Here is a 26,956-nt window from a genome sequence, read left to right as displayed (position 1 = left end):
TTTAGATGATCATGGTGATACTATGGTTTCATTTGAAGAAGCCTTTTATTTTGACAATCAATAAAAGCACCTATGTATGAATTAAAAGAATGGTTTTATCATCAGTGTGAAGAATGCTTTTCAGACGACTGATCAAATGGAGTTTTTTGGACCAAACATGCATATAAATGATGCATCAACATGATCAAGGGATGTACACTAACAGACTTGTTTTGTAATATGCTGTATCTGATCTACATTTTCTAAGTACTGCTCAGGTTAAGGCTTTAGGACAACCTATACTGTGAGGCTTTAGAACAACATATACATTCCAAAGTACCTTGTAACTTCAGGCCCTACTTGGACCAAAATTGTATAAATATTGAAGCTAGGGCTGTACACTTCTGGATTAATGGTCTAGTACTGGTATTATTGAGCTCTGTAATCTTTGATTATTTTCATTCTCTATCACTTGACCATTGGTCAGCATGTACAATTTTGTAAAACAATATCTGCAGACCCCCTCCTTTATAAAAATCAAACTGCTTATGTTACATGTAAACCTATACCTAGTATTTTTTGTTACTACCGGTAGCTTTTTTTTAAAAAACTTGTATCAATAACACTGTTACAATAAAAATACACCTTTATTGACAATAAACATGTGAAGGTGACATCATCAAATACTCTCATAATTGCACAAAATGCTTTTGACACAGCTCTGTCACTATCACCTTAATATGGAGATTCATAGCATAACAGAGGGAACAATAACTCTTCAACACACACAAAAAAAAAAACATGTAAACAATGGACGGATTCACCATTTGTATACTTTACACAAATATTACAAAATCTGCAAGTATCTTGCTCACAATTTTTTCATTGTACTCTATGCTTCAACATGTAATAAATCATACATGTATATTTACATATTCTCTACTGTAAAAATAGAAGGAAATAAAATAGAGGTGATAAAATGTCATTCCTGATTACATGTAATACACTGGAAAGTTTCCTAAAAAATGATAATTCACAACTAAATTAGTAAAATGTGCAATATATTTGTAACATACTTTGTAATATCTACTTGCATTATATATTTCTTTACTACAATGTCTTGAGGACAAGCTGAACCGTAAGCATTTCTCCTTCAATCATGACAACTAAATAAAGTGGATTGAATTTACATTCAATGTACTTCTGTTCACTCTTTAAAAATTTTGCTTTAATGGTAATGATTTTTCAAAAGCTAAGTTATAATTAAAATGTTCTCAAATGCAGCATACTGAGTAGTGCAAATCTGAAATAAATTGATCTTTCAATCTGAAAAATTTTATAAAGGAATATAATGGTCATTTATTTAGGGTTATCTCCCTTGTCAAAGGGTCAATGAACCTTAAACATTAACATCACAAAAATCATAAAAAGCTATTCTGAGATTACACATTGTTGAAGTCAAAACAATAAAGTAACATGAGTTTTACAGTTACTTTTTTGCAGAGGGCCACATCTCTGTTAAGAAATATTTTATACAATATTAGTATCACAGTTATAAACATAGCAATATCTACCTTTTTAAGCAGAATTCTCTGGTTATTAAGATTTCATTTGACCCCCACCCCCTTCACTTTGAGACACTCCTTACCAATAGCTAAGTAAAATTTAATGACTGGATTGGTTTCTATATAAAATAACAAATTTCATTCCGAGTTATTTTTCCAAGATTACGGAGTGTATCTCATTGACGATTTCTCACAGGGTACCTAACCTTATTAGTACTGTAAACTGCTTAAAAATTATGAATTGTAGTTAAATCAATATTTTTAAAATTAAATATTTTTGAAAAAAATATTTACTAAGTCTTTTAAATATATTAATCACAGATGCCAACTACATTGCTTGTAGCAATTAAATTAAGCTATCAAATTCAAAGGACATCACATGCATTATAACTTACTTTCAAATCTGAGACAAGATTTCAGTTTATACATGTGTATAAAAAAAATCATGTTATGAAGTGCATGCACATGTAAAAGTAACCACAAAGTACTTTTACAATTTTTAAAGTTCTCAAAGGCAATAAATGTAATATGAGAATAATTTTTTTCCTTTGAATTAAACCCAGTATAAATCATAGATGAACCTTCATACACAGCAATTTATGCAAATATTCAATTTCTTTTGATTTTATCATATGAATCTCTTACAAACAAATTCAGAATAACAGAGGAATGTGTGACACATGCAAATACTGGTACATGTAATACTAATACACAGGAAAACAAACACATGATTGAGAGACAGAGTCCCTGACAACTGATGAATATGGTTTGTTGGAGAATGTTCATGTTGGCTGATTTCTATTTTGGCCTTCAATTCTAATGTATTACTTTCACTGAAGTCTTCTCAGATCTATCTCATACAAAGGTCAGGTAAGAACACACTGATCAATACATGTCATCCTTTTGGTAAAACTGAGTTTTACAATGATTCAAATAAAAGAAATATTACATTGATGTCTTACTTAGTTTTGAACATTATAAACATAAATCTAAATGCATCACACTTGGAAAACTAATGGAAATTTTCAGAACGAATTGTACACAAAATTAAAAAAGAAATCTTGTGGGGGTATGTGAGTGATTCCAAACAAATCCAAAACCATTTAGGTATCAAGTGAGCAAAAATGCAGACATTTTCTTTTTTTAAATAAAAACTATTAACTCTTAATTGCAACAAACATTTAAATGTCATTGAGACAAAAATATTGCAGCTTCTGTCACGGATTTCAAAGAAGTCTGGTCCAGCAGGCTACTTTCCCATAATGCACTATTTCTACCCATCATGCACTGTCCATCAAGTTCAAAAGGTCATCTTCATCCTCATTCTGGTTGCCTTGAATTGACAATTCCCCTGCTATCCTGCTCAGCTCGTCATTTTTATTTTTCTGTGGGAAAAAAATGTTCATGAATAATTGATTTCATCCTTGTATAAGATACAAAGAAAGACAGAAATCTAAAAGTCAGGTGAGTATAGAAAAACATAGTATCAAGGGTTTTTGAAAGAAAAAAAAACCAATGGTATATTTGTTTGTGTGTATCAAGTCATAAAAATGTACCATACATATACATATTGAAAATGTGTACTGGAATTCATAGGATAAACATACAATGGAATATCAATAATTATTGAAATACTGGTATGTTTGACTGCAAAAAAGAAATATGCATGATTTCCATTGAAATCTTTGAATTAAGTGAACACATTTTTTCAGGAGAAAAATTTTGCATGTAAAAAGAGTCACTTCTATAAAAACAAGAACATTTACGTTTGTTTTTGTGAGGTACATGCACTGTGAAATACCTTTTGAAGCACTTACAGACAGCAATAGAAATTAAAATTCAATTTGATTTTACTTTTAATGTCCTTATCAAAATCCATCTGTGCAGACCAAAATTGATTTGTTCAGTGAGGGAAATTAAAAGAAAATCACAAATGTAACTTACATAACCCTGATCAGCCTAACACTTAAACAGACAAATAGACATACTTGATTTAATATATGTCCTGTTCATTGGAAACAGACTACTAGCTTGAGCTGTTTCATTCTACTTGTGAGCAAATGCATATTAAATGTCTTTTTAAGCCATTAAAACTTAAGGTATTCAAAGTGAGCTCATAAAGCAAAACTTCCCATTGTATTAAATTCTTTTAAATTGCTGCATCGATTTCTCATATACAAAGATACCAGATACAGGTTTTACTCATTTTATCAAAGACCTTGAAGTAGAACAAATGACCTTGTTTCAATCTCAAGATACATCCACAAAAAAGAAGCAATATTTCTTTCATGTAGAAACCTCCAATTTTTTACAATTAAAGAGTCGAAAACCATTCATGAATCATATAAATTTTTTTTTCATTAGTGACCTTGCCCTTACTATTATGACCTTAGGTCAAGTCATTATTGATCATACGGGAGCAAAAGTTATCCTTAAATGCTTACAATGCATCCAACACAAAAATGTCTGGGTACTTGTAGTGTGCGGAATTTAAGTACCTATTAATGAACTTTATCTACCAAAATATTGGACAACCTTAATTTTCTTTCTGATAAACATAATCTATACAATATATTTAAGTCTTCAAATCAATTTTAAATGTGCTACAGTAAAAAATAACACTATTATCAGTATATGAACATGTACCTTGAGATCAATGTTGACTACTTTTGACTGAGCATGGTCAACAGGTTGAATGCTTGCTACAGAAGCTTGCCTGAAATGAAAATACATGTGTATATATATACATTTCAAGATTACAAGTAGACAAAATTAAAAAAAAAAAGATCCCTAAGTTTATGCAATTACTTTATTTTTTAATGTAAATAACAAATACTGGTAAATGAATACAGACATTAACCTTATCATTTTTTTACCAGTATTAATCTAGATGTGTACTGCAGAGTTATTTCCCTTTAATGCTAAGTACATCAGTACTTACTCTTCCTCTTCATCTGTTTTGAACAGATTGAGTCGGATTTCTGATTTGGCGGCAGAGCTTCCAATTAGCTGACAAAGAAGATCTAACTGAGCTTTGGCCATTGGATCTGGTGTCGCTGATTCCTAACAAGAGAGAAACAAAACAGCATTCTTAGGAGGTAAAAAAGAATCAGAAAACACTACCACCATTTTTTTCCCTTCCCCCATTCTATAAATAAAAAGAATTTTCAATACCCATTATGTATTAATCTACCAATACAGAATAAATAATATCAGCTAAGCAAGAGAAATGGAAGACTGTAACATATTGGACAATTATAGAGGTTATTACTTACAATATCAGACAGAGTGGGTGTAGATTTAGACGTGCGATTTGATCCACTGATTTCTACTGGCCTCGAAACAGAATACCTGTCAAAGGTCAAACATTTAATTTACATAATCCACTTGTTATCTGGAAAGTAATAATTTGAAATTATTTTCAGAAATTTTAAAGACACACAAAAAGATGTCACATACTTTTATTTTAAAAGGCAATTTGAGACTGGATTCAGATTACTGTATCGCAAAATCAAACTAACACATAGCTTTTTTATACATATATTCTACATCAGTCAAAACACTAAGAAGTTCAGCAAAAGAAGGCAACATAACAATTTCATAGAAAATGAAACCCAAAATTAATACATGCTCATATGTATTACAAGTATACACAAATGTAAATAATTATGATATAAAGATGCTACAGATATAGCTGATATACAATATGATTTTATACCAATGATTGTATCAATAATGTTTTATATTAATGTTTACTTATTTGCAAATCCCCTATGACCAAGATGCATGGTTTTAATTCAATTATTCAAAAGTGCATTTATCATTTTCAAAACTCAGTCACCCACTGAAGCATTACTGTAACAGTAATTTACAGAGAACACAGATTATTTCAAAATATAATTTAAGAGTTAATTTAGAAATTCTACCATTAATATAAAGCTAATTAAGCAGTAGCTCATCCAAATGAAACTCAAACAAAAACTCACTGTTGGCCATAGGCATGTATGTACCTATAAAATTAGTGTGCACTTTTAAAACTGAAGTGTCAATAGCCGTTTATCATAACTTAATCTTAAAATTTTAAAGTACACTATAATACGTTTATTTACACACAAAACATACATTTTCAATCCTCACTAGTGATAATCAGTTGAAAAAAATTAGAAATTCTAAATTTATTAGATCAAAACAAAATAATTTTGGGACACTAATTTATGATTGCATTATTAAGTTGAAGAGTTGGAGAGGACAACTACACTATACTTGCATGCACCTATTCATAAACAATTCCCTTTTTTCAAATTGGTACATGAATCATTTTAAATGCAATGTGTAAGCTAACCAACTAAGTAATCAGTGTTTACTAGTATGCATTTGTAGGCATGATACATGTATATGCAGCTTCTTACTAACTCTCTTACAGTAACCAGCCTGTGATACTAGTTTTAACATACCATGCAGTTACATGTACATGTATCTTTTTTTTTTTCTTTATTTGAATGTGTTTTTACAAATTACACATTTTATTCAACTGATTGCTTTGAATGGTAGATTTGTAACATTATAAATATACTTTTTTACCTCCCCCCCCCCCACCTCTAAAAAACAAAAATTCCCATGTCTTACATATTGGTTCCTAGGGTCGTGATTCTGTTCCCCATGATGTCCAGAGAGCCGTCACCCTGAGAGGGCTGATAGCTTCCCCCCGGGGGGAAGGAAGAGGTTTTAACTTCAGCACCACTGGCATTGAATAACCTTTGGAGAAGAATGAAAACACACATGTATTAATTAGCTTTACACCAGTGATCTATGAATAAAATTGTTCAGTGAATATGTAAGGGTCAGATGCAGTACTATAATACAGTTGACCTTCAGATATCCGGATGCTTCAATATCCTGACGATTTTCATTGGAACGAAATTTTTTATTGCTATTTTGTCTTGTTTAACTGGTAATTCAGATAACCGGATGCTTCACATATCCAGACAAATTGACTACGAACCAAAGCGTCCAGATAAATGAGGCTCCACTGTATATGGAAGCACAAGTCTGCAAAAACCAAAGAAAATGTAGCAAGAAGTCTGTTAGCCAATGCCCACTAGTAATACCTCTGCTACTACCAACAGGCACACAGAAAAAGAAGACATTGACATTGAATTCATATGACCATATGACATACTGTGAAATCATTAATTTTCATGGTTTTCAAGGTATGAAGAGACCCACGAATTTATGTCCACCACTAAATGCAATTTTTCACATATATTTCTACTGAACAATTCTTCAACCACAAAATCTTATCCCCATAAACCAATATATTTTCCTCAAAACATGAAAATTTGGCCACTTGAAAATGTGTGATTTTACAGTACTTAAACAAAGTGTGTGCTAAAATTTCAAGCATATGCAAATGGAAACTGCAATGGAAATTTGGTACAGAAAGGCTCAGGTTTAAATAGGATATTGACATTGGATTCATTCAAAAGCAAATCCCATCAAATGGCATGCCATAACAATGAGTGTGATAAGATTTCAAGCATCTTTCAAGCATCTACCAAGAGTAGTTGCTGAGAAAACTGTGACATAATTTGTTAATACCTAGAGATAGACAGACAGACACACACAGAGAGGGATAGAAAGTCAGACAAACACACAAGGTTAAAACAATATACCCCCATTTCCTTTGGAGTGGGGGTATATGAGCAGAAATTTCAATGTTTTGTAAAACAAGAGGCCCATGGGCCTTATAGGTCACCTGAGCATTATTCAACAACTTTCCAGTGATTGAATTTGTTTTAAGCCAGATGCTATAGCATTTACAATTTGGTAATCATAACTATACACTTAGCAGTTCCTTAGTTTGGTTACTTAATACCCATAGGCAGGGTAGGGGAACAAAAAATGCATTTCAACAAATCAGTAATATTCAGCAATAATCAGTAGTGCCGCTACCACACAGGAATCCTTGACTCTTAGGCTTTGATCCACACATTGCACAATTTTTGGAAAGGCGTCCTTGCTTTTCAAAAAAATTTGATGAATACCAAGGAGCACATTTCAAACAATTCATTCATTTTCAGTATATAAGTACAGCCCCCCCCCCCCCCCCCCCCCCCTCTATGGTACAACTGATCCTGGGGTCTTGAAATTTACAATTCTTGAAAATTGGGTCCCTTGCTCATAACTATATAGGTAGTTCATTTGCTTAAAACCTAGGAACAAAGAATAAAATATTCAAAGATTTAATGTTTTTTCACTATACATGTATAATCAATACAGCCCCCCCCCCCCCGCCCTAACACCAGAACCCCTGACTCTGGGGCCATAAAATTCACAATTTTGGTAGAGGCACTCTTGCTCATTATAACTATGTACTTAGTTAGTTTATTTAATATTCAGGAGCAGAGAAGAAGATTTTCAAAGAAATAATGCATTTTCACTATATACTTATTTAGCCCCGCCCTAGCACAAGAACCCCTGACCCCAGGGCCATGAATTTCACAATTTTGATAGAGGACTCAATGCTGATTACAATCATGCAAACAGTTTGACTGCTTGATGTCCAGGAGTAAAGAAGAAGATTTTTAAAGATTTCATTAATTTTAGTGGTTTTGGCCCCACCCCCCAGGCCCCAGGGGGGTAGGGATCATGAAATTCACAATTTTTGTTCCCCTTCACCCATAGATGCTTTGTGCCAAATTTGGTTGCAATTGATTCAGTGGTTGCAGAGAAGAAGCTGAAAATGTTCAAAAGTTTACGACCGATTGACGACGAACGACGAACGACGTACGACGAACGACGGACGACGACGGACAAAAACAGATAGCAATAGGTCACCTGAGTGACTCAGGTGACCTAAAAAAAAAAATGTATATCGAATTTATTTGAATTTATAAAATGTTGTTCAGGGTTTGAATTATTTTCACTCATGCTTCATACTTTAAAAAAATCCTGTCATATTTGAAAAAAAAATCCATATTCATGCAGTACAAAAATGTTTTTCATCCTCTCAGATTTTTTTCTTGAAGGAACTGAAAGTGTATAATAAAGAAATATTATCCCATGTCTGTTTGGGATTTCTCCTGATCAATGTTTTACCCCTTTTTTCTTTTTTTTTTTTTTTTTACATGTAACACACTACAGCAAAACTCGTTTAGTACGAACACAGATATAGCGAATTCATGGATATAGCGAATTCATTTTGGATCCCCAGCTATATAAATTTAACAAATTCCTTATATGGATATAACGAATTATGGATATATCGAAGTAATATCATAGGTCCCTGTGACTTCGTAATAACCAAGTTTTACTGTATTCTTATTTATTAAATCATTTAATGTTTCAATGTGGCCAATATCAAAATGTACTGATTGGATTGGAAATTTCTTCCCTTTGTATCTGAATTTATTAAAACATCTTTTTATTTTGTCCAACATGCAATCTGTATTGATTTATATTGCAAAAATATCTTTAGAAGGGAAATGCATATCAATATAGAGGAAAAAACCTAAGGCACTGCATAATCATTGTTCTCTAACAATACAACATACTGATCAATATTAAATTAAGGTGTTCTCCACATCACTGTAATATAACACAAGAAATTCAATCAATCAGGTTTTTTTTGAGCTCTTAAAGCCAGTTAATGGTGTAGTTAATGCAGCATGACGTGTCTAAAGATGAAACACTTTCAAGGAAATCTCGCAGGGCTTCAAAGCCAAGAGGAACGTCAAGAGACCAATATTATCAATAACAAACAGGTTAATTTCAGAGGAGAGCCGCTATGCAAATATTGATTGATGATCAGGAAAGAATGTGACACAAAGGCAAATATTGCCATTATAGTGAATAATGTCTCAGACCTTATTACATATTATTTCATGTATTGCACTATAAATAAATTAATAGAAATCTATTATGAGAATGGATGAATTGTCTGCATGCAGACTTAACTAACAATAAATCACATTCAGCAAAATCTGAATGGTTGACAGGAGATTTCATTTCCATTAATATTTCTGTTGGAAAAAATTGTGTAATGAAATCAAATGCAGTATGAAGCAGTTGCTGAAGAATTTGTTTATTTGAGCACCTTTAAATTAATATTCATGATTTTTCTTACTTAATGGTTCCTGGAATCTCGGCTCCATAAGGCACAGCACCACCTGCTGGTAAAACAAAGCGACCATTGCTATTTTGAACTTTGTCCTTGAGGAATATTGAAACCTGAAAGAAAGGGTAAAAAAAAAATTTAGTACGTGTCCTATCAATATTTCAACAACAATAACAAAAAAAACATTTTATTATGTTTAAATTTACTGATCCCTAAAATGGAAATTGTTAATAAACATGATAAACGACAAAAGATTGATTTTCAAAATAAACATCAAAGAGAGAGAGAGAGATGCCATGGGTCACAAAGCTCATCTGAGTCATTATAGCCTTGCCATCCTTCAATAGCTAACTTTCACGCCTTGTGACCCACCCTATTCTAAGGGATAATGATTTGAAAAAAAAAAACCTACAAAGAAGGTGTGGCCCTTTATTTTATTAAACCTGCCTCCTTTTCACACAAGGGTGTTTTGTGGCAAGTTTGGTTGAAACTGGCCTGGTGCTTCATGGGAAAAAGTTGAAAATAAGAAGTGCACAGACAGACAGATAGATTTCACATTAAATTTGATCAGAAAAGTTAACTTGAGCAGGCCAGCTTTCAGCTCAGATGAGAGAAAATGAGAACTTAAGAAGAGAAGGGCCACAGAGCTGGCCTGAGAGAGAAAAGAAGATTTTAAAAGGTTTCCCTATATATCCCTATGTAAAACTTGGGTCGGCCATTTTGGTCCCACCCTATCCCCAGGGCCGGGGGTCATCATTTGAACAAACTTGAATCTGCACTACCTGAGGATGATTCCACATGAGTTTCATCTTTCCTGGCCCAGTGGTAATTGAGAAGGATTTTTAAAGATATTTCCTATATTTTCCTATGTAAAACTTGGGTCAGCCATTTTGGCCCCACCCTTGCCCTGGGGGTCATGATTTGAACAAACTTGAATCTACACTACCTGAGGATGATTCCACATGAGTTTCATCTTTCCTGGCCCAGTGATTCTGGAGAAGAAGATTTTTAAAGATTTTTCCTATGTATTCCTATGTAAAACTTGGGTCGGCCATTTTGGCCCCATCCTTGCCCCTGGGGTCATGATTTGAACAAACTTGAATCTACACTACCTGAGGATGATTACACTTGAGTTTCATCTTTCCTGGCCCAGTGGTTCTAGAGAAGAAGATTTTTAAAGATTTTCTTATATATTCCTATGAAAAACTTGCGTCGGCCATTTTGGCCCCACCCTTGCCCCAGGGGTCATGATTTGAACAAACTTGAATCTACACTACCTGAGGATGATTCCACATGAGTTTCATCTTTCCTGTCCCAGTGGTTCTGGAGAAGAAGATTTTTAAAAGACATTTCCTATATATTCCTATGTAAAACTAGGGTCAATCATTTTGGACCCACCCTTGCCCCAGGGGTCATGATTTGAACAAACTTGAATCTACACTACCTGAGGATGATTCCACTTGAGTTTCATCTTTCCTGGCCCAGTGGTTCTGGAGAAGAAGATTTTTAAAGATTTTTCCTATGTATTCCTATGTAAAACTTGGTTCGGTCATTTTGGCCCCACCCTTGCCCCGGGCGTCATGATTTGAACAAACCTGAATCTACACTACATGAGGATGCTTCCACATGAGTTTCATCTTTCCTGGCCCAGTGGTTCTGGAGAAGAAGATTTTTAAAGATTTTTCCTATATATTCCTATGCAAAACTTGGGTCGGCCATTTTGGCCCCACCCTTGTCCCGGGGGTCATGATTTGAACAAACTTGAATCTACACTACCTGAGGATGATTCCACATGAGTTTCATCTTTCCTGGCCCAGTGGTTCTGGAGAAGAAGATTTTTTAAAAATGCCATTAATTTTTAACAAATTCATGATTATCTCCCCTTGGAAAAGGGCGTGGCCCTTCATTTGAACAAACTTGAATCCCCTTCACCCAAGGATACTTTGTGCCAAGTTTGGTTGAAATTGGCCCAGTGGTTCTTGAGCAGAAGATGAAAATGTGAAAAGTTTACGACGCCGACGACACCGACGACGACAGACGACGGACAAATTTTGATCAGAAAAGCTCACTTGAGCCTTCGGCTCAGGTGAGCTAAAAATAAAACTTCTAATACAACTGCAAATAGCTAAAAATGACACTAAATTCAAGATAAAAAATGCTGTATAAAACCAATAACATTAACATTTTTCTCTCCAACTTTTACCTCAACAGACCCAAGTATCAAAAAGAGGCCACTCATCTATAATCAATGAATTGATTTTAAATTGCATGAAAAGAAACTATGTATTGTAGCTCACTGGTTTGATCAATTGATGTAGGATGAAAGGATTTAATCAAGTCCCATCTCGATCATCAACATCAGAATCTCGATAATTCATTACAGGTATTAAAAGCACACAATAGCTTCATCATTGTTAAATTTTCAACAGATTCATTCTGCAAGTAAAATCTCTTCTTCCGTTTTTTTTTTTTATTGTTTTGTTTTGTTAATTTTGTCCAAAAAATATATTTTCTAATACATTCCTCTGAGGGTGTATTTATGAAGAATGGAACATTACCTACCCTGATATGCATATCTTGGAAAAAATTTAGAAGTGTCTGTCTTATAAGCTGAAATTCTCCTACTGAGAGGGATCCAAAAGTCTAAAAAGAAAAAAAAACGCATATGCAAACAACCAATACTCTACATCTATGAGTAGTCTGTAGGTTTCTTTATAACTGAATTTTACTGTATTTTTTTCTTTTACCTCTATGTGTAGCCCTTGGAGTTCTTTATAACTGAGTTTCACTATAATCATGTTTTACCTCTATGAGTAGCCGGTAATGTTTTTTATAACTGTGTTTTACTGTACTTATTAAGGTCTTCCGTCTTCACGGAAGACCTTATAGTGATTCTACTGTTTCTTATTATTCTTATTATTATTATTATTATTATTATTTTTTTTGACAAAATTTTGTGCAGGCGATTTCTCGAAAACTATTCAGTGGTTTTTCATGAAACTTTCACCAAATATGCGTCGTTATATGAAGTTGTTACATCCGAAGAGTAATTTGGAAAATTCGCTTCTGGTACCAAGTTATGGACAATTTCCTGATTTTAAAATGCGATTTTGTCGCGCACTTTTATCGAAAATGGCTAAGGATATAAACTGGAGACTTATTGGAGATGATTGATCATGACTTTGTGGTTTGCAGAATCGCCTTTTCGTGCGTCGTCAGTACTTCCGGTCGTTACGAGATGCAAATTTAAAAAAATCTTATTTTCTAACTTTTTTGTTTTTCAGTATTTTTCATTTTTATTTGGTATGGTAATAGAAGCCCTCCTTATAATGCTTACTGTTTAATTTGTTTGAATGTTGATAGATCTAAAGTCTAGATATTTGCATTCAAAAATCTGAAGCGTGTCCAAAATGGCGGCTGTCTCTGTCAACTCCGCCATTTCGCGAGTAGGGATTTATGGAGGCAGCTGAGCGTTTGATTAAACCATTCTGACATAAGGATACATGAAATGTAAAAAACTACTTCGACTCTCACGTAGTAGTGAAATGGTTGGAGTCTCTTACTTGTTTATATTATAATAGATAATCAATGTAAATATTGTAATTAATTGGTCAATTGACTAAAGAATTATACAAGTATTATTGATAAATGATGTTCTGTTAGAAAATAATAATAGTGTTGCCAAAAGAAAGACAGTCTGTTTTATTTTATCAATATGATATCTGATAACTTATGATCATTGATTAAGTTGAGGTACAAGGGGGCAGTACAGCCAACTGGCTTGTGTCTTCACTTTGATGCATAAACCAATTGGTTTATCGATCAAATAGGATTGTGCAAAGTTGCCGTTGTCAGTGACTAGTTAAAATGTAACTGTGTGACATTAGCCATGGGTTTGTCATTAGGACAGAGAAGCTCTTACAAAGTTAAATCACACTGTGTAAGTATATTGTAGCCACTTGGCTAGAGTTATATAGGCAACTTGGTAAGCAGTTATACACCAGGCAAATGTGAAAGGCTAAATCAAGAGGCACCAGGCAGATAGATGTTGACTTATATAGTCAGTTGTACGAGTATAGTGAGGCAATTATCATATGGCACCAGGCTGGTGCCGGTATTAACTGAAGATATATAATTATGCAAAGCACTTAGGTCATTTGATTTAAAGACACCAGGCAGGTGTCATATTATTATCTGTATATATTGCATTCAATCATATCCCCAGTAAAACTCGGTAATCCGAACACGGACCTACTGACCGCTCAGATCCGACACGTTACAGTAGTACGTTGCAATTGAGTGTCAATCTTAAAACTTAATTTCCGTTTCACTGCTTTAGTGTAACTGGGCTAGATACGATATGTAATGTGTATAATGTGTTACATATACTTTCTTAACGTCAAAATAAAATAAAGGCGCTAAGAATATTTTATTTTTAAAATTTAATTGATGCTATCATACATATCTAATAGATCAGTCCAAAGAAAAGGCGCGAATATTTACTCGTGGCGTTTGGCGCGAAATTATGAATGCTTTTTATAATTCTTAGACAGGTGAACTGTTGCAAAAGTACCGTGGTATACACAAGTATATTTAGAGCAGTACTCCCAATAGCTTAATGGTTAGCGCGTTGGGGATATAAAAGAAAAAAAAAGCGCATTCACGTTGGCGACATGGTTTCAATCCTCCTTGTGACCAAAATTTTGAATCTCTTTTCAGCTCGATTTTACGTGGGTTTCTTTTCCTAAAACGGACGGAAGACCTCTCGTTGCTCGCAATGAGATCGTATCTAGTTTGTACCTCTATGAGCAGCATGTAGAGTTCTTTATAACTGACTTTTACTGTATTTTTTTTCTTTTACCTCTATGAGTAGCCCTTGGAGTTCTTTATAACTGTTTTACTATAATTATATTTTACCTCTATGAGTAGCCGGTAATGTTCTTTACAACTGAGTTTTACTGTACTTACGGTATTTGTACCTCTATGAGCAGCAAGAAGAGTTCTTTATAACTGAATTTTACTGTATTTTTTTGTTTTAACCTCTATGACTCATCTTTAATTTAGAGTTCTTTATAACTGAGTTATACTTTTTTTATTTGTTTTACTTCTATGACTCGCCTATAGAGTTCTTTATAACTGTGATTTACTGTACTTAATTAAGTTTTACCTCTATGAGCAGCCTGTAGACATGATCAACCTGTTGCTTGATGTTTGGTTGACCCTCAACAAAGGCACGGATGGCGTCCATGTGATTTAAGGTGATCAGTATGATTTCTTTTGGCCTCAGACAAAGTGACACCTGATACTTAAAGGCCATTGTCATAAGGTCATATAGCTAGAAATAAAAGGAAAAGCATTTCCTAAATATTCTTCTCGATAATTTCAGGATTCTTTAAGGCTTTATCCATCATCGGAACCCAAGGGTTTTCTCTCTGTTACACTACATACAGAGAGAAAATCCCTCGGTTCTGGAAATGGGACTCAATCATCTATCTAAACAATTTTGAAAGAATACACTGATTTTTGATGATACTGCAAAAAACACATTCTCTTACTTTGTCCATGCTTGGAGCATTCAGTCTCATGATTGAGGCATGAGCTAGTCTGTCAAACACTGTCCTCATGGCTTTCTTGGAATACAGAGGTTGGGGCTTAAATAACTCCTCCATGAATCTTTTGTGGAACATTGTAGATATGATATCATGTAGAACTGTGAAATGGAGAAAAAATATAGATATACAAATCAAAATTGGCACAAATTGATAAGAAATGGTAAATGAACTGCTGGTATATAATGACCCCTTTTCTCAACATTTCTGACAGGCTGGTCCAACATATGAGATAGCTTGGTCCATATACACGTGGAGCCTCATTTATCCAGACGTTTTGGTTCTAAGTCAATTTGTCCGGCTATGTGAAGCGTCTGGATATCTGAATTACCAGTTAAACAAGACAAAATAGCGTTTAAAAATTCCGTTCCGATGAAAAGTCGTCCGGATACTGAAGCATCCGGATATCTGGGGTCCGGATATCTGAAGGTCCACTGTATATAATACACATACATGTACCTTGTACAAAGAAAAATTATCTGTTAGACAAGATTTCCAATTTAGTTGATTGTATCTGTTATATTTTGTTTGTCCATGGTTTAAAAATGCTTAATGTATAATTCTCATATTTTTAAAGATAAAATGATTATTTTACAGAGGAATTTCAAAAGGACCAAGAATCATTTTGGGGCAGTGGAATCTTATTAGATTCTGAAAAATTGGTGGAAGTATTTTTTGATTTTTCATATAAAGAAACTCTGATTATGTCTTTACAGTGACATCGGTATATATTTAAATAATATGCTTTGTTCAATATCACATGACATCTGATAAAGAATTGGAAATCTGTCAGAAAATTTATAGACTTCATTGAGCCCCTGTTCAAACTCACCGGTCAATATGATTAGTATTATTTGGACACAAAAAGTTTTGGACTTATATGTGCATGTACCAATTGGATGAACCATTTGATTTTTTTAATCTTTGGCAATATGTCTTAATGATGGTCATAGCTCTTGGGCTGACCTGTCTTAGCAAAAGTACCATCGGCTTAAAGGTCCTTTGGAAGGAGTGTCTGATATTCTGCATACACTTCATGCTGAAAATTCCCTGTACTGGCCATATTAAATAGGAATTTGTGTAAGTTGGAATTATTCATAATTTAATTTGAGAGAGTTTTTCAGTTATTCAGTTATGCAGCTAAACATACATTTTGCAACATAGAGATTAAGAGAAAGATAGACTATAACATGTAAAAATTCCAAGAACAATCTTTGTTCTACGTGAAAGTTTTAAAATAATTCTTCATGCTGTGTAACCACATGGGCTCGTCATTTGTAACTGAATTTTGTAAATTCAAAGCGAATGTAGAATACAGGTATGATATTGATAACTGTACATGTAAGTGCACCTTCTGAAGAATGGATTAATAATTCTGCACTCACCTTTTCTTGATTTTTCATTTGGGATGTTTTGAGCTCTTAGTCTTTGATCCAAAATATAAATCATTTCACCACCGAGGTTAATAAATAGAAGTGGTAAAGTTTTGTACGACATTTTGACTTCTTTCTAAATCGATCTGTCGTATCTCGTTGAAGAGCTTCACGTTGTTACAAGGTGAAGGTCATTGTCAGGTGCCCTTTGGAACTCCTCGGACAAACAGTTCACCGAACATGGAAGTGCTTTCACTTTCGCTTGAACCTGCGACACTTTTAACTTCATTAATTCTTGCTCTCTCGATTATTTACTTCTTTTTATATAGGAAAAGACTGCAAAATAACAAATACCCGCCATCGTATGAAGGTTGGATTCCATGGTTAGGATGTGCTTTTGAGTTTGGGATAGCACCATTAGCTTTCATAGAGAAAAAGAGGAGGGAGGTTTGTACTTTAAACTATCCGGTACAGGAATAATCATTAGACATATTTGAGAAGAACATTTCATATTTATCTCCAAATATTTCAACTCGACGTGACACTGGTGCTTATACTTGATTTGGGGATGTAAACATGCAAAATACACATGCATTGCGTTTCAAGGGAGATAACTCGTTTATCACTCCTAGATGTAAACATAACCAAAGTCTTTCTTTACAGGTAAACTAAATAAGGAACATCCTATTTTCTTTTTATTAAAGGGAAGAAATTATTTTTCACTTGTACTTAATTATTTGTATTAATATATAAATGCGTGCTGTTAAATTCAAGACTTTTGAACATAAAGAATTAAGCTAGCTTTCTGAATATAGTATAAAAACACCAGTCCATGGATATTGAGCCTTGAACGTTAATATTTAAACTTGTAAAGGATGTTAAATTTTTGTTGGATTTTGCACATACCCATGACCCAGAAATTTATTTCTTCATGGGTTTTATTTCAATAATTGATATGAGTTTGTTTGCTTTATACAACACATTTCCCTAAATACCGCCACACGAACCATTGTGGATTACAGCTAAATGTATATATAACTCACAGGCTTTTGGATCGCTTGAAAAAAAAAATTGTGTGTAAAAAAAAAAAAAAAAATTTTTCAACACCTCAATTTTTTTTTTCTAAGCGATCTAAAGGCCTATGATATAACTTTATCTCCAACAGCTTGGTCCTATATTCACACTCAGTGTGGCAGGAGAGAGACTGACTTTTCTGACAGAGAATGAGGATTTCCATCATTTCTTTCAGTCTTCTAATGTGGACTTCCAGAGAGCGGTACAGGACCCAGTACAGAACGTGGGTATGTGTATCTATATGTAGTGAGCTCTAGGCAGTAAAGAGCCAAATGCATCACCAATACTGTTGATAATGTTTAATTTTCTTCTTCAAAATTTTGAGTTGAGAACAGGAACATGTGCATATTAGTAAGTTTACAATTTGGATACCTTAGTTTGTAGCTACAGTATGCGTTTAAAAGAGTTTACCATCACACATAAAAATTTAATTTCTTTTTAAAAATCAAAACAAAATATTCATTATTCTAGCCTCTATCAGTGAGGAGTCTTTCATGCAGAACCACACCAAGATTCATGATATGTTGAAGGGACGACTAGCCTCTTCACGTCTGAGTGAGGTCACACCTCATTTACATCAGCAGTTTAAAGAGAGAATACTCAGCGTGTTTGGTCCAGAAGGTAAAATTAATATTGGTCAGAAAATTTATTTTGGAGAAGGGGGAGGGGCTTGTTTATATATACTAACAATAATTTTTTTTAACAATTTCAGGGGAAGGTGATTTGTTCGATTTAGTCAGGAAAACTATGTATGGTGGTGTTATAAATAATTTGTTTGGTGATAATACTCTTCCTATAGAGAATTCAGAGGTAAAACTCTACAATATATGCTTAAGTTAATTCTTATAATTAATTGAAGTACAGGTCTCTACAACTCTTGCTAATGTTTTGAGATTTTTTTTTTCAGGAATTTGAAAGGCTGTGTAAACATTTTATTATATTTGATGAACAGTTTGAATATGGAGCAAGATTACCTCCAATGTTTATCAGGTACAAACACTATCACTGATGTTGTTGTATATATTCCTTGAAATGAAAATAATTTCAGTCACTATGAGTAGGTGGCAAGAACTCTTACCATATAATACATCAGAGTTCAAATGTTTATTATAAGAGACTATTATTTAAGTTTTGTTATAATGAATATCGGTCGGTACATACTTTATTTTTAATCTTTGCACTCCTACGAAGTGTTCATGCACACATAGATTTTGAATTAATGTTGTAATGCAAATGTATACCAGATTTATCTCCCTTGTGACAGTGTGATATATTACACAATTTTCTTCACCAAGTTAAAAATTTTTCTTTTTTATATTTATTTATTTATTTTGGAAAGGGGGGAAGGTGAAAGAGGAATTGGGCTTTGAAATGATAATTTTTAAGCTGATAAATTAAAACTGGTAATGAGTTCCTTATTTTGTTGTTGCCAAGTATTAAAGAAGATTTTCTGACTAGCCCTGTTACAATCCAGAGAATTACAAAGTGTAAAGTCAGTTCTTTGAAAAAATCTAAACTTGTATTTTCCCAGCCACTGAAACACACACATTTATGCATCATATATTGAGGCCTAGAGGTGTTTTTTATAAAATTATTTTTTTTCCATTGATTGGTAACAGAGACTGGTCTACAGCAAAACAGTATCTTCTGTCTAAGTTCAGAGGAGTAGTGACCAAGTTAGAGAGTCAAGGAAAAAACAATGATCAGGTACAGATAAAATAGTTGATTCTAGGAATTTGTTATATTCCTGCTGTGGCCAAGGAAAGTAAAAAAAATTCATTTTTAAATACTGTTGGAAGAGGCTAATAACTGTCATCTAATGAAGCATTAAGTAAATATGTGTGTGGGGGGGGGGGGGGGGGGGGTTGTGGAGGAGAAAAAATAATACCCATTCACTCTTTCTACTGCCTTATCTAACTGGGTTAATTTCATTTGGTGGTCTACAAAAAATTTAATGTTACATATCATGAAAAGTATTTATGCATGCATTATGCAGAAAAAATTTAAATATTTAAGAATACCCGATGGAAAAAAATACTTTAAATGAAATTGTTAGTATTTTTATGTAAATAAGGAAGGTATTTGTCCCTTCAGAAATCAGTTTTTCAGCAGTATTTTATGAACTGTTGCTGCACATTTAATGTATCCCCTTAAAAATCTTTCTCAAAATCTGAGCTAAAGCACCATAAACTATTTTTTCGAGATAGTTCAGTTACAAATGACCATTATATTTATGTTTTTCAGACAGTTTTACAGACACTGATCAGCATCACAGACCGACCTCATGCTCCGAATTACGCTCTTCTGCTTCTATGGGCCTCGCTGGCTAATGCTGTCCCTGTAAGTCAATCTTTATTTACACTTCTCTTCAGATTTTTTTTTTAATCACGTGAGCCAGATGGTTATTTATTTGTTTGTTTGTTTTTTTTCGTAGCTGACATTTTGGGCTCTGTGCCTATTCATTAACAAGTTTTTGGTTTTGACACACTTATTCCAGGTTTACACAGACCTTGATCCTTAATGTATTTAGAAGACATGAACACAAAAAATTTAGTAGATACTGGATAGTGAATTCTAGTAAACAATATGCTATCGTAGAAATTTATTTAAGGATTCACTGTCTAGTTAGTATAGTATGCCTGGAGGGCATCAACAATAGTGGGAAACATGGGATCATTTGCATAATGGCCTTCGCCCGTTATGCATGAATTATCCCATGTTTCCCACTATAGTTAATGTCCCTGGCATATACTATTATACTAGCTAGACAGTGGTTCCGTATATTTCCATTTCATTGTGAAATAAAGTTGTAGACTTAGACTTTAAATATGTAGACATAGATTTAAATTACATGAGGACTCCCACGCCCACTGACGTCAAACACAAAAGCAGTTGCCTGAGATTTGCATGTGTATTAGGCATATCAACCTGCCTAATTAACATTCCGGTAGAATTATCAAGAAATCAACTCTGCACACTTTCAAAGAGTTATCACAGAGAAAAAAAACTTAGAAATTGAAATATTAGCATATAATTCTGATTGGATAGAAAAATTATGACATGTGTTGCCTATAGTTAGGTCACTGTTTTCTGTTATCTCAACCGCAACTTCTGGAAAAACAAATTTGAATGTGTTACATAGGCAGCCATGATGCCCCCCCCCTTCTCTTAAACTTTGAAATAAATGTAGAGAGGCCTTTTATCTGTATAACAGGGAATTTAATTTTGAATGTAAAGACCTAAATTTCTACAAAAAAGACATCCAACTCTGTCTATCCAATAAATTACTAAATACCCAGTAGGAACTTGGAAGTGACTAAATTTTTAAAATCTAGTGATGTCAATACATTTGAAGTATTTTCTCTGAGCTTGCCAAAAAGGCCAGAAGATGCAATTGGAGTTATCTGTGAAAAGTTTTAAAATGTTACTTCCTTAATGTATATTTCCTTGCACTTAATTGAGTTTTTAAATAATTTTGCCCCACCACACATTCTTATGACTTGTTACACTAAAGATATTTTAGCACTGGGTGACCTAAAATCAGATGATCTTTAGCTCAATTTTTAATGATATAAAAAAGCTTTAAAAAATGTTTACAAAACTTCTGAAATGACAGCCGAGATAAGAAAACCTTTCCCAGGCTCTGGAAAAAAGGTTTTCTGAGTATGATGTAGAGATTATCAGAATTAAAATAGATGATGATATATCTATGTTTATCTGTATTAGTTTTGTTTATTTGCTGTCAAGGGAAGAGGACAAATATATATATTTCGAGATTTTATTTAATTTTTTTTTCTCAGATTATGAATTTAAGCCATATGTTAGACACTGATGAATGAAAGGCTGCAATATAAAAATAAAATAAGTAAGATGAAGGTTGTTTTTGGATGATTTCATTTCCTTTACAAGATATCTCCGATTTCAAAGAAATTTTTATGAAAGTTCTTATCAAATGACACACTGAATTTTATGCATCAAATGATGCTTCCGAAAAATTCAGAAAAATAAATCTTAAAAATTAACTTATAAAAATATTGTCAAGGTCATGTGATTTCATCTCTGGCAGCCAAAAATGAAATAAATAATAAAATGAAATGTTTTTAATTAATTCTGATACAACAGATGTTAGATTCTTCAAATGTAAAGCAAGCTAGGCTCTGAAGCTAACAAGATTTTTATCTAATTCTGTGTTATTTGATTTTGTTGCAACGACTTTAAAACACAAGAAAAACATGTTTTCTTGGCAGAGACAAGTGTAATCAAATTTAGATAAACAAATTATTTGCCAGTATACAGTCATTAAGATTGTGAATCAGTTATTCACCATCGAGAGAGGAACGTACTGAATCATCAACCACTTGCCTCTGCGATGTTATCAGTCATGTTTTATTATACCGTAATTCAGCCTGTTATGTGAGAGTTTTAGCTGTAAGTAACATTAATATTTGCTGCAATGTATAACATAATTTAGCAAATTTTCAAAAGAGAAACAAGAAGTATGTGTTAAAGAATGAGATTAAGAATTAGTATAATTTCAATAGTACAAACAGACATGTATGCATAAAAATTCTGATGATACATACAATTCAGCCCAATTCAACCCCCCCCCCCCCAAAAAAAAAAGTGATTATAAAAAAAACTACCATTTTCCACAGTGAAGGATGTGCTCTGACTGCTCTCCGTGCATGCAACTGAGTATAATGGAGGCAATAATGAAAGGTCCCATATTAAAAAGGTGCATTTTTATCAATTGAATTAAAAATAATTCTTTGATTATTACACTCAGTTGAATTTCATTATCTGAAACACTATTTTAAATGTAAGGGATAAGTCAAAGTTAGTTAATACACTGTAGTCTCAACCACCATTTCTTTATGTTGCTCCCCTCATTACATATCTTGAATTTTTGAATATCTCAAAGTTAAATTTCTCTCCTGTTAAGTTTGACTGTATGTATTTAAAAAAGTTAATAACCTTGACAGAGGACCAATGGGAGTTTAACGAGGATTTTCTGAGAAAGATGCCGTATTTGAGGAGTTGTATATTGGAGGCAGTACGTTTACACCCTGTAGGAGTTATAACACGCAGAGTCATGACATCATTTACTGTCAGGGTCAGGGGATTTTCGTAAATTTTTATCTTTAGATCTTAAAAATCAGTCATCTTCTATCAGTAAAGATGCTTTACCAGGAATCAAAGTGCATAAAAATTCTGTATTTTTTCTGTTATCAATTAAATCTTTTTAATAAACTTGTGATATTTTTTATGAGGATTCACATGTCTATTTTAATATTATAAACGGGACAAATATTGTGCTTTACAATTTATATTATTTTTGTTTTGCAGGATTACACGATACCTAAAGGAGACATGCTGATGGTTTCTCCATACTGGAGTCACAGGGACCCAAAATATTTCCCCCACCCACATACATTTAATCCAGTAAGAACGTTTCTCCAAGTTCACCGTATAGTTATAAAGACAAACCCATAGAACGAGGAGGGGGGGAATTTTCTGAGTATAGTGTAGACAGTTTACTTTTCAAAATGTTTTTGCTTGTTGTTCTTTTCTTTTTTGGGAGAATACCCCCTCCCCCTTCCTTTTAAATAATTGCTATAGGCTTGAGTGAAAGAATGTCCTACTCAGACCAACCTACAGAATAATTGATGAAGTTCTGATATAATGTCACACTCAGATCAACTTCAGAATTCTAAAACTATGATAAAATGTCACACTCATATCAACAAACAGAATTCTTTATCTATGATAGAATGTTATGCTGAAATCAACTTCAGAATTCTATAACTATAATAGAAAGTCACACTCATATCAACTAACAGAATTCTATAACTATGATAGAATGTTATACTCAAATTAACTTCAGAATTCTATAACTATGATAAAATGACACATTCAGATCAACTTCAGAATTCTATAACTATGATAGAATGACACACTCAAATCAACTTCAGAATTCTATAACTATGATAGAATGACACACTCAGATCAACTTCAGAATTCTATAACTATGATAGAATGACTCACTCAAATCAACTTCAGAATTCTATAACTATGATAGAATGACTCACTCAAATCAACTTCAGAATTCTATAACTATGATAGAATGGCACACTCAAATCAACTTCAGAATTCTATAACTATGATAGAATGGCACACTCAAAATCAACTTCAGAATTCTATAACTATGATAGAATGGCACACTCAAAATCAACTTCAGAATTCTATAACTATGATAGAATGGCATACTCAAATCAACAAACAGAATTTTATAACTATGATAAAATGTAACACTCAGATCAACTTCAGAATTCTATAACCATGTTAGAATGACACACTCAAATCAACTTCAGAATTCTATAACTATGATAGAATGACACACTCAAATAAACTTCAGAATTCTATAACTATGATAGAATGACACACTCAGATCAACTTCAGAATTCTATAACTATGATAGAATGACACATTCATCAACTTCAGAATTCTATAACTATGATAGAATGTTAAACTCAAATCAACTTCAGAATTCTATAACTATGATAGAATGACACACTCAGATCAACTTCAGAATTCTATAACTATGATAGAATGACACATTCATCAACTTCAGAATTTTACCATGCCCGGATCTAGAGGCAGGACCCCCCCCCCCCCCCCTGTAATTTACCAGGTTAAAAAAAGTATATACTAAAACAAGAAAAAAGTTACCATGGACCCCGCTTGGGAAACGCAGACCCCCCATGGTAAACGCGGATATGTGTGAAATGGGTATGAAAAGTGAAAGATCTGAGGCAATAGAACAATAGAAGTCACCACTTCACTGTCTTACCCACTGAATAATGAAGCAACGCCCTCCAGCGTAGCAACAGTCAACATTGCTTGATGACGGGTGATATTCCAAAAAATAGCGACTGCGCAGAATTTATGCATGCACGGTTCACTGTTATATGTATTTGTATAAAACATTCAGTATAATGTAATAAATATTGCATGTAGTTGAGTGTAACATTGAAAATTCTCACCCCTCGAAAACCATTGTCAACCTCAGCTGTGCCTCGGTTGACAATGGTTTTCTTGGGGTGAAAATTTTCAATGTTACAACTACATGCAATATTTATATAATGTCACACTCAGATCAACTTCAGAATTCTAAAACTATGATAAAATGTCACACTCATATCAACAAACAGAATTCTTTATCTATGATAGAATGTTATGCTGAAATCAACTTCAGAATTCTATAACTATAATAGAACTACATGCAATATTTATATAATGTCACACTCACATCAACTTCAGAATTCTAAAACTATGGTAAAATGTCACACTCATATCAACAAACAGAATTCTTTATCTATGATAGAATGTTATGCTGAAATCAACTTCAGAATCATACTATAATAGAAAGTCAGAATTCTATAACTATGATAGAATGTTATACTCAAATTAACTTCAATTTATAACACACATTCAGATCAACTTCAGAATTCTATAACTATGATAGAATGACACACTCAAATCAACTTCAGAATTCTATAACTATGATAGAATGTTAAACTCAAATCAACTTCAGAATTCTATAACTATGATAGAATGACACACTCAAATCAACTTCAGAATTCTATAACTATGATAGAATGGCACACTCAAATCAACAAACAGAATTCTATAACTATGATAGAATGACACACTCAAATCAACTTCAAAATTCTATAACTATGATAGAATGTTATACTCAAATCAACTTCAGGGGCCCGTTTTACAAAAGGACCTATGACTTATGACCAAATTTGATTCTTCATATAATTTTTTAATTAACATTATATCGAACATTATTTTTAACTTTTTAAAAGGAATATGGTAAGATATTTTTACACAAACAATTTCAAAGAGAATTATTAATTTTGCAAAATTTCACAATAATCTGAAGTTTTTGGTCTTAGTCGTAAGTTCTTTTATAAAGCGGGCCCCAGAATTCTATAACTATGATAGAATGTTATATTCAAATCAACTTCAGAATTCTATAACTATGATAGAATGTATAACTCAGATCAACTTCAGAATTTCATAACTATGATAGAATATTGTAATCAGATCAACTTAAAGAATTCAATAACTATGAATGAAATTCTCACTCAGATTAACTTACAGAAAAAGTCATCCTAACTCCAACTTAGGAATTCTATAGCTTTGATAGAATCCTGTAAGATCACACATTGCTATAACTACATAGATATAACTTCAAGATTGCTCTTAGATAATAAGTTTCAAGTGAAGGAAAAGAACCGTTAGTGCTTGAAATATTAAATGTCATAAATTTATTAATTAAAGGACCGCTGGCAGACTACAGAGCTGGAGAAGAATTTGTTCTTGGATGGTTTTATTGCCTTCGGTGGTGGGCGTTACCAATGTCCTGGGAGGTCTGCCTATATCTATTGTCTGTCTATGTCTAATTTATGTATAAAAAGTCACATATTATAACTGTAATGTTATATTTTAAAATAAAGCAACAGTTCACTTAGTACGATATAAAACTTGATGTTTCTGCAGATGGTATGCCCAGATGGAGTTACAGATGTTCGTTGCCCTATATCTCTATAAGTTTGATGTCAATGTTTTGTCGGAGAACATTCCTAAACCTGTGAGCATTGCTTATAATCTTTACATTCAATAAAAAAAATTCTAAAATCCAAAACGAAATCTTTGGGACTTAACTTTTTTAAAAAAGAAAAAGCAAAACATAAATATAATGAAGTGTAAAACTTTTGAGGGTCCTGCGTTTTGTTTTGTAAATATTTCTACAATAATATGTGAAATACATGTATATTAAACTTTTTGTTATTTTTGCATTTTTTTTCTACAGACCGTTTTTTAGTGACATTTTCATTTGTTTTTAACAGAGCATGAAGCATGTCGTAGGCACACAGCAACCTTCAGAGCCATTCCTTGTCTCCTACAAATTAAGAGATCTCTAATCCAGCAAAGGTACACTGCATGCTCAACTTCAATTTTTTTAAAGTTATTAACTTCTTTCTTTTTTATTACTAACTGTGATAGAGTGACATGAAATGTACATAAGGGAATTGCAATAGAATGATTTGATAAGTGTTATACATGATTGTTATGATTATCTTACTAGCAAGAGTTTCATGACATTTTCTTCTCTGCAATTAATTATAATTTATATATCCATTATATACTTAGTAAAAGATATACCAA

The 26,956-nt window shown here is 33.0% G+C and overlaps 2 protein-coding genes across 3 annotated transcripts; one reads left to right on the top strand and one right to left on the bottom strand.

Moving 5' to 3' along the window:
* Nucleotides 1–607: 607 nt before the first annotated feature.
* On the bottom strand, nucleotides 608–16,854 carry LOC134278905 (protein OSCP1-like). 2 transcript variants are annotated; one of them, XM_062761207.1, is made up of 11 exons: nucleotides 16,655–16,854; nucleotides 15,216–15,370; nucleotides 14,828–14,995; nucleotides 12,223–12,303; nucleotides 9,670–9,773; nucleotides 6,171–6,299; nucleotides 5,531–5,554; nucleotides 4,820–4,895; nucleotides 4,486–4,607; nucleotides 4,191–4,260; nucleotides 608–2,929 (listed from the first exon to the last, which is right to left on the bottom strand). In XM_062761207.1, exons 1-11 carry the CDS (start codon nucleotides 16,764–16,766, stop codon nucleotides 2,825–2,827), a joined length of 1,146 nt encoding a protein of 381 aa, XP_062617191.1. In that variant the 5' UTR covers nucleotides 16,767–16,854; the 3' UTR covers nucleotides 608–2,824. The 2 variants fall into 2 exon arrangements, with proteins under 2 accessions (XP_062617191.1, XP_062617192.1); XM_062761208.1 differs by lacking the exon at nucleotides 5,531–5,554.
* LOC134278898 (24-hydroxycholesterol 7-alpha-hydroxylase-like) lies at nucleotides 16,827–26,956 on the top strand. Its single transcript, XM_062761198.1, has 13 exons — nucleotides 16,827–17,089; nucleotides 17,808–17,943; nucleotides 18,188–18,337; nucleotides 18,429–18,526; nucleotides 18,624–18,706; nucleotides 19,336–19,423; nucleotides 19,961–20,056; nucleotides 20,151–20,213; nucleotides 22,683–22,829; nucleotides 23,063–23,158; nucleotides 26,069–26,157; nucleotides 26,288–26,378; nucleotides 26,638–26,956. The coding sequence occupies exons 1-13, from the start codon at nucleotides 16,883–16,885 to the stop codon at nucleotides 26,710–26,712; spliced, it is 1,419 nt and encodes a 472-aa protein (XP_062617182.1). The 5' UTR covers nucleotides 16,827–16,882; the 3' UTR covers nucleotides 26,713–26,956.

Source organism: Saccostrea cucullata, unplaced genomic scaffold (assembly GCF_032062105.1).
Source record: "Saccostrea cucullata isolate Sc308-1 unplaced genomic scaffold, CSIRO_AGI_Scuc_v1 ctg1817, whole genome shotgun sequence".
NCBI lineage: Eukaryota > Metazoa > Mollusca > Bivalvia > Ostreida > Ostreidae > Saccostrea > Saccostrea cuccullata.
The sequence above is the reverse complement of the archived record's forward strand: the minus strand, read 5'-3'. Positions and strand labels throughout refer to the sequence as shown.

What these genes read in the sequence shown, in the direction of transcription:
- LOC134278905 (XM_062761207.1), bottom strand. Translation starts at nt 16,766, where the DNA reads ATGTCGTACAAAACTTTACCACTTCTATTTATTAACCTCGGTGGTGAA. An exon ending in AAATGAAAAATCAAGAAAAG is followed by an intron (nt 15,371 to 16,654) that starts GTGAGTGCAGAA and finishes TCCATTTCACAG; the next exon opens with TTCTACATGATATCATATCT. An exon ending in CACCCACTCTGTCTGATATT is followed by an intron (nt 4,608 to 4,819) that starts GTAAGTAATAAC and finishes CTCTCTTGTTAG; the next exon opens with GAATCAGCGACACCAGATCC.
- LOC134278898 (XM_062761198.1), top strand. Translation starts at nt 16,883, where the DNA reads ATGGAAGTGCTTTCACTTTCGCTTGAACCTGCGACACTTTTAACTTCA. An exon ending in GGACCCAGTACAGAACGTGG is followed by an intron (nt 17,944 to 18,187) that starts GTATGTGTATCT and finishes TCATTATTCTAG; the next exon opens with CCTCTATCAGTGAGGAGTCT. An exon ending in CGCTGGCTAATGCTGTCCCT is followed by an intron (nt 20,057 to 20,150) that starts GTAAGTCAATCT and finishes TTTTTTTCGTAG; the next exon opens with CTGACATTTTGGGCTCTGTG.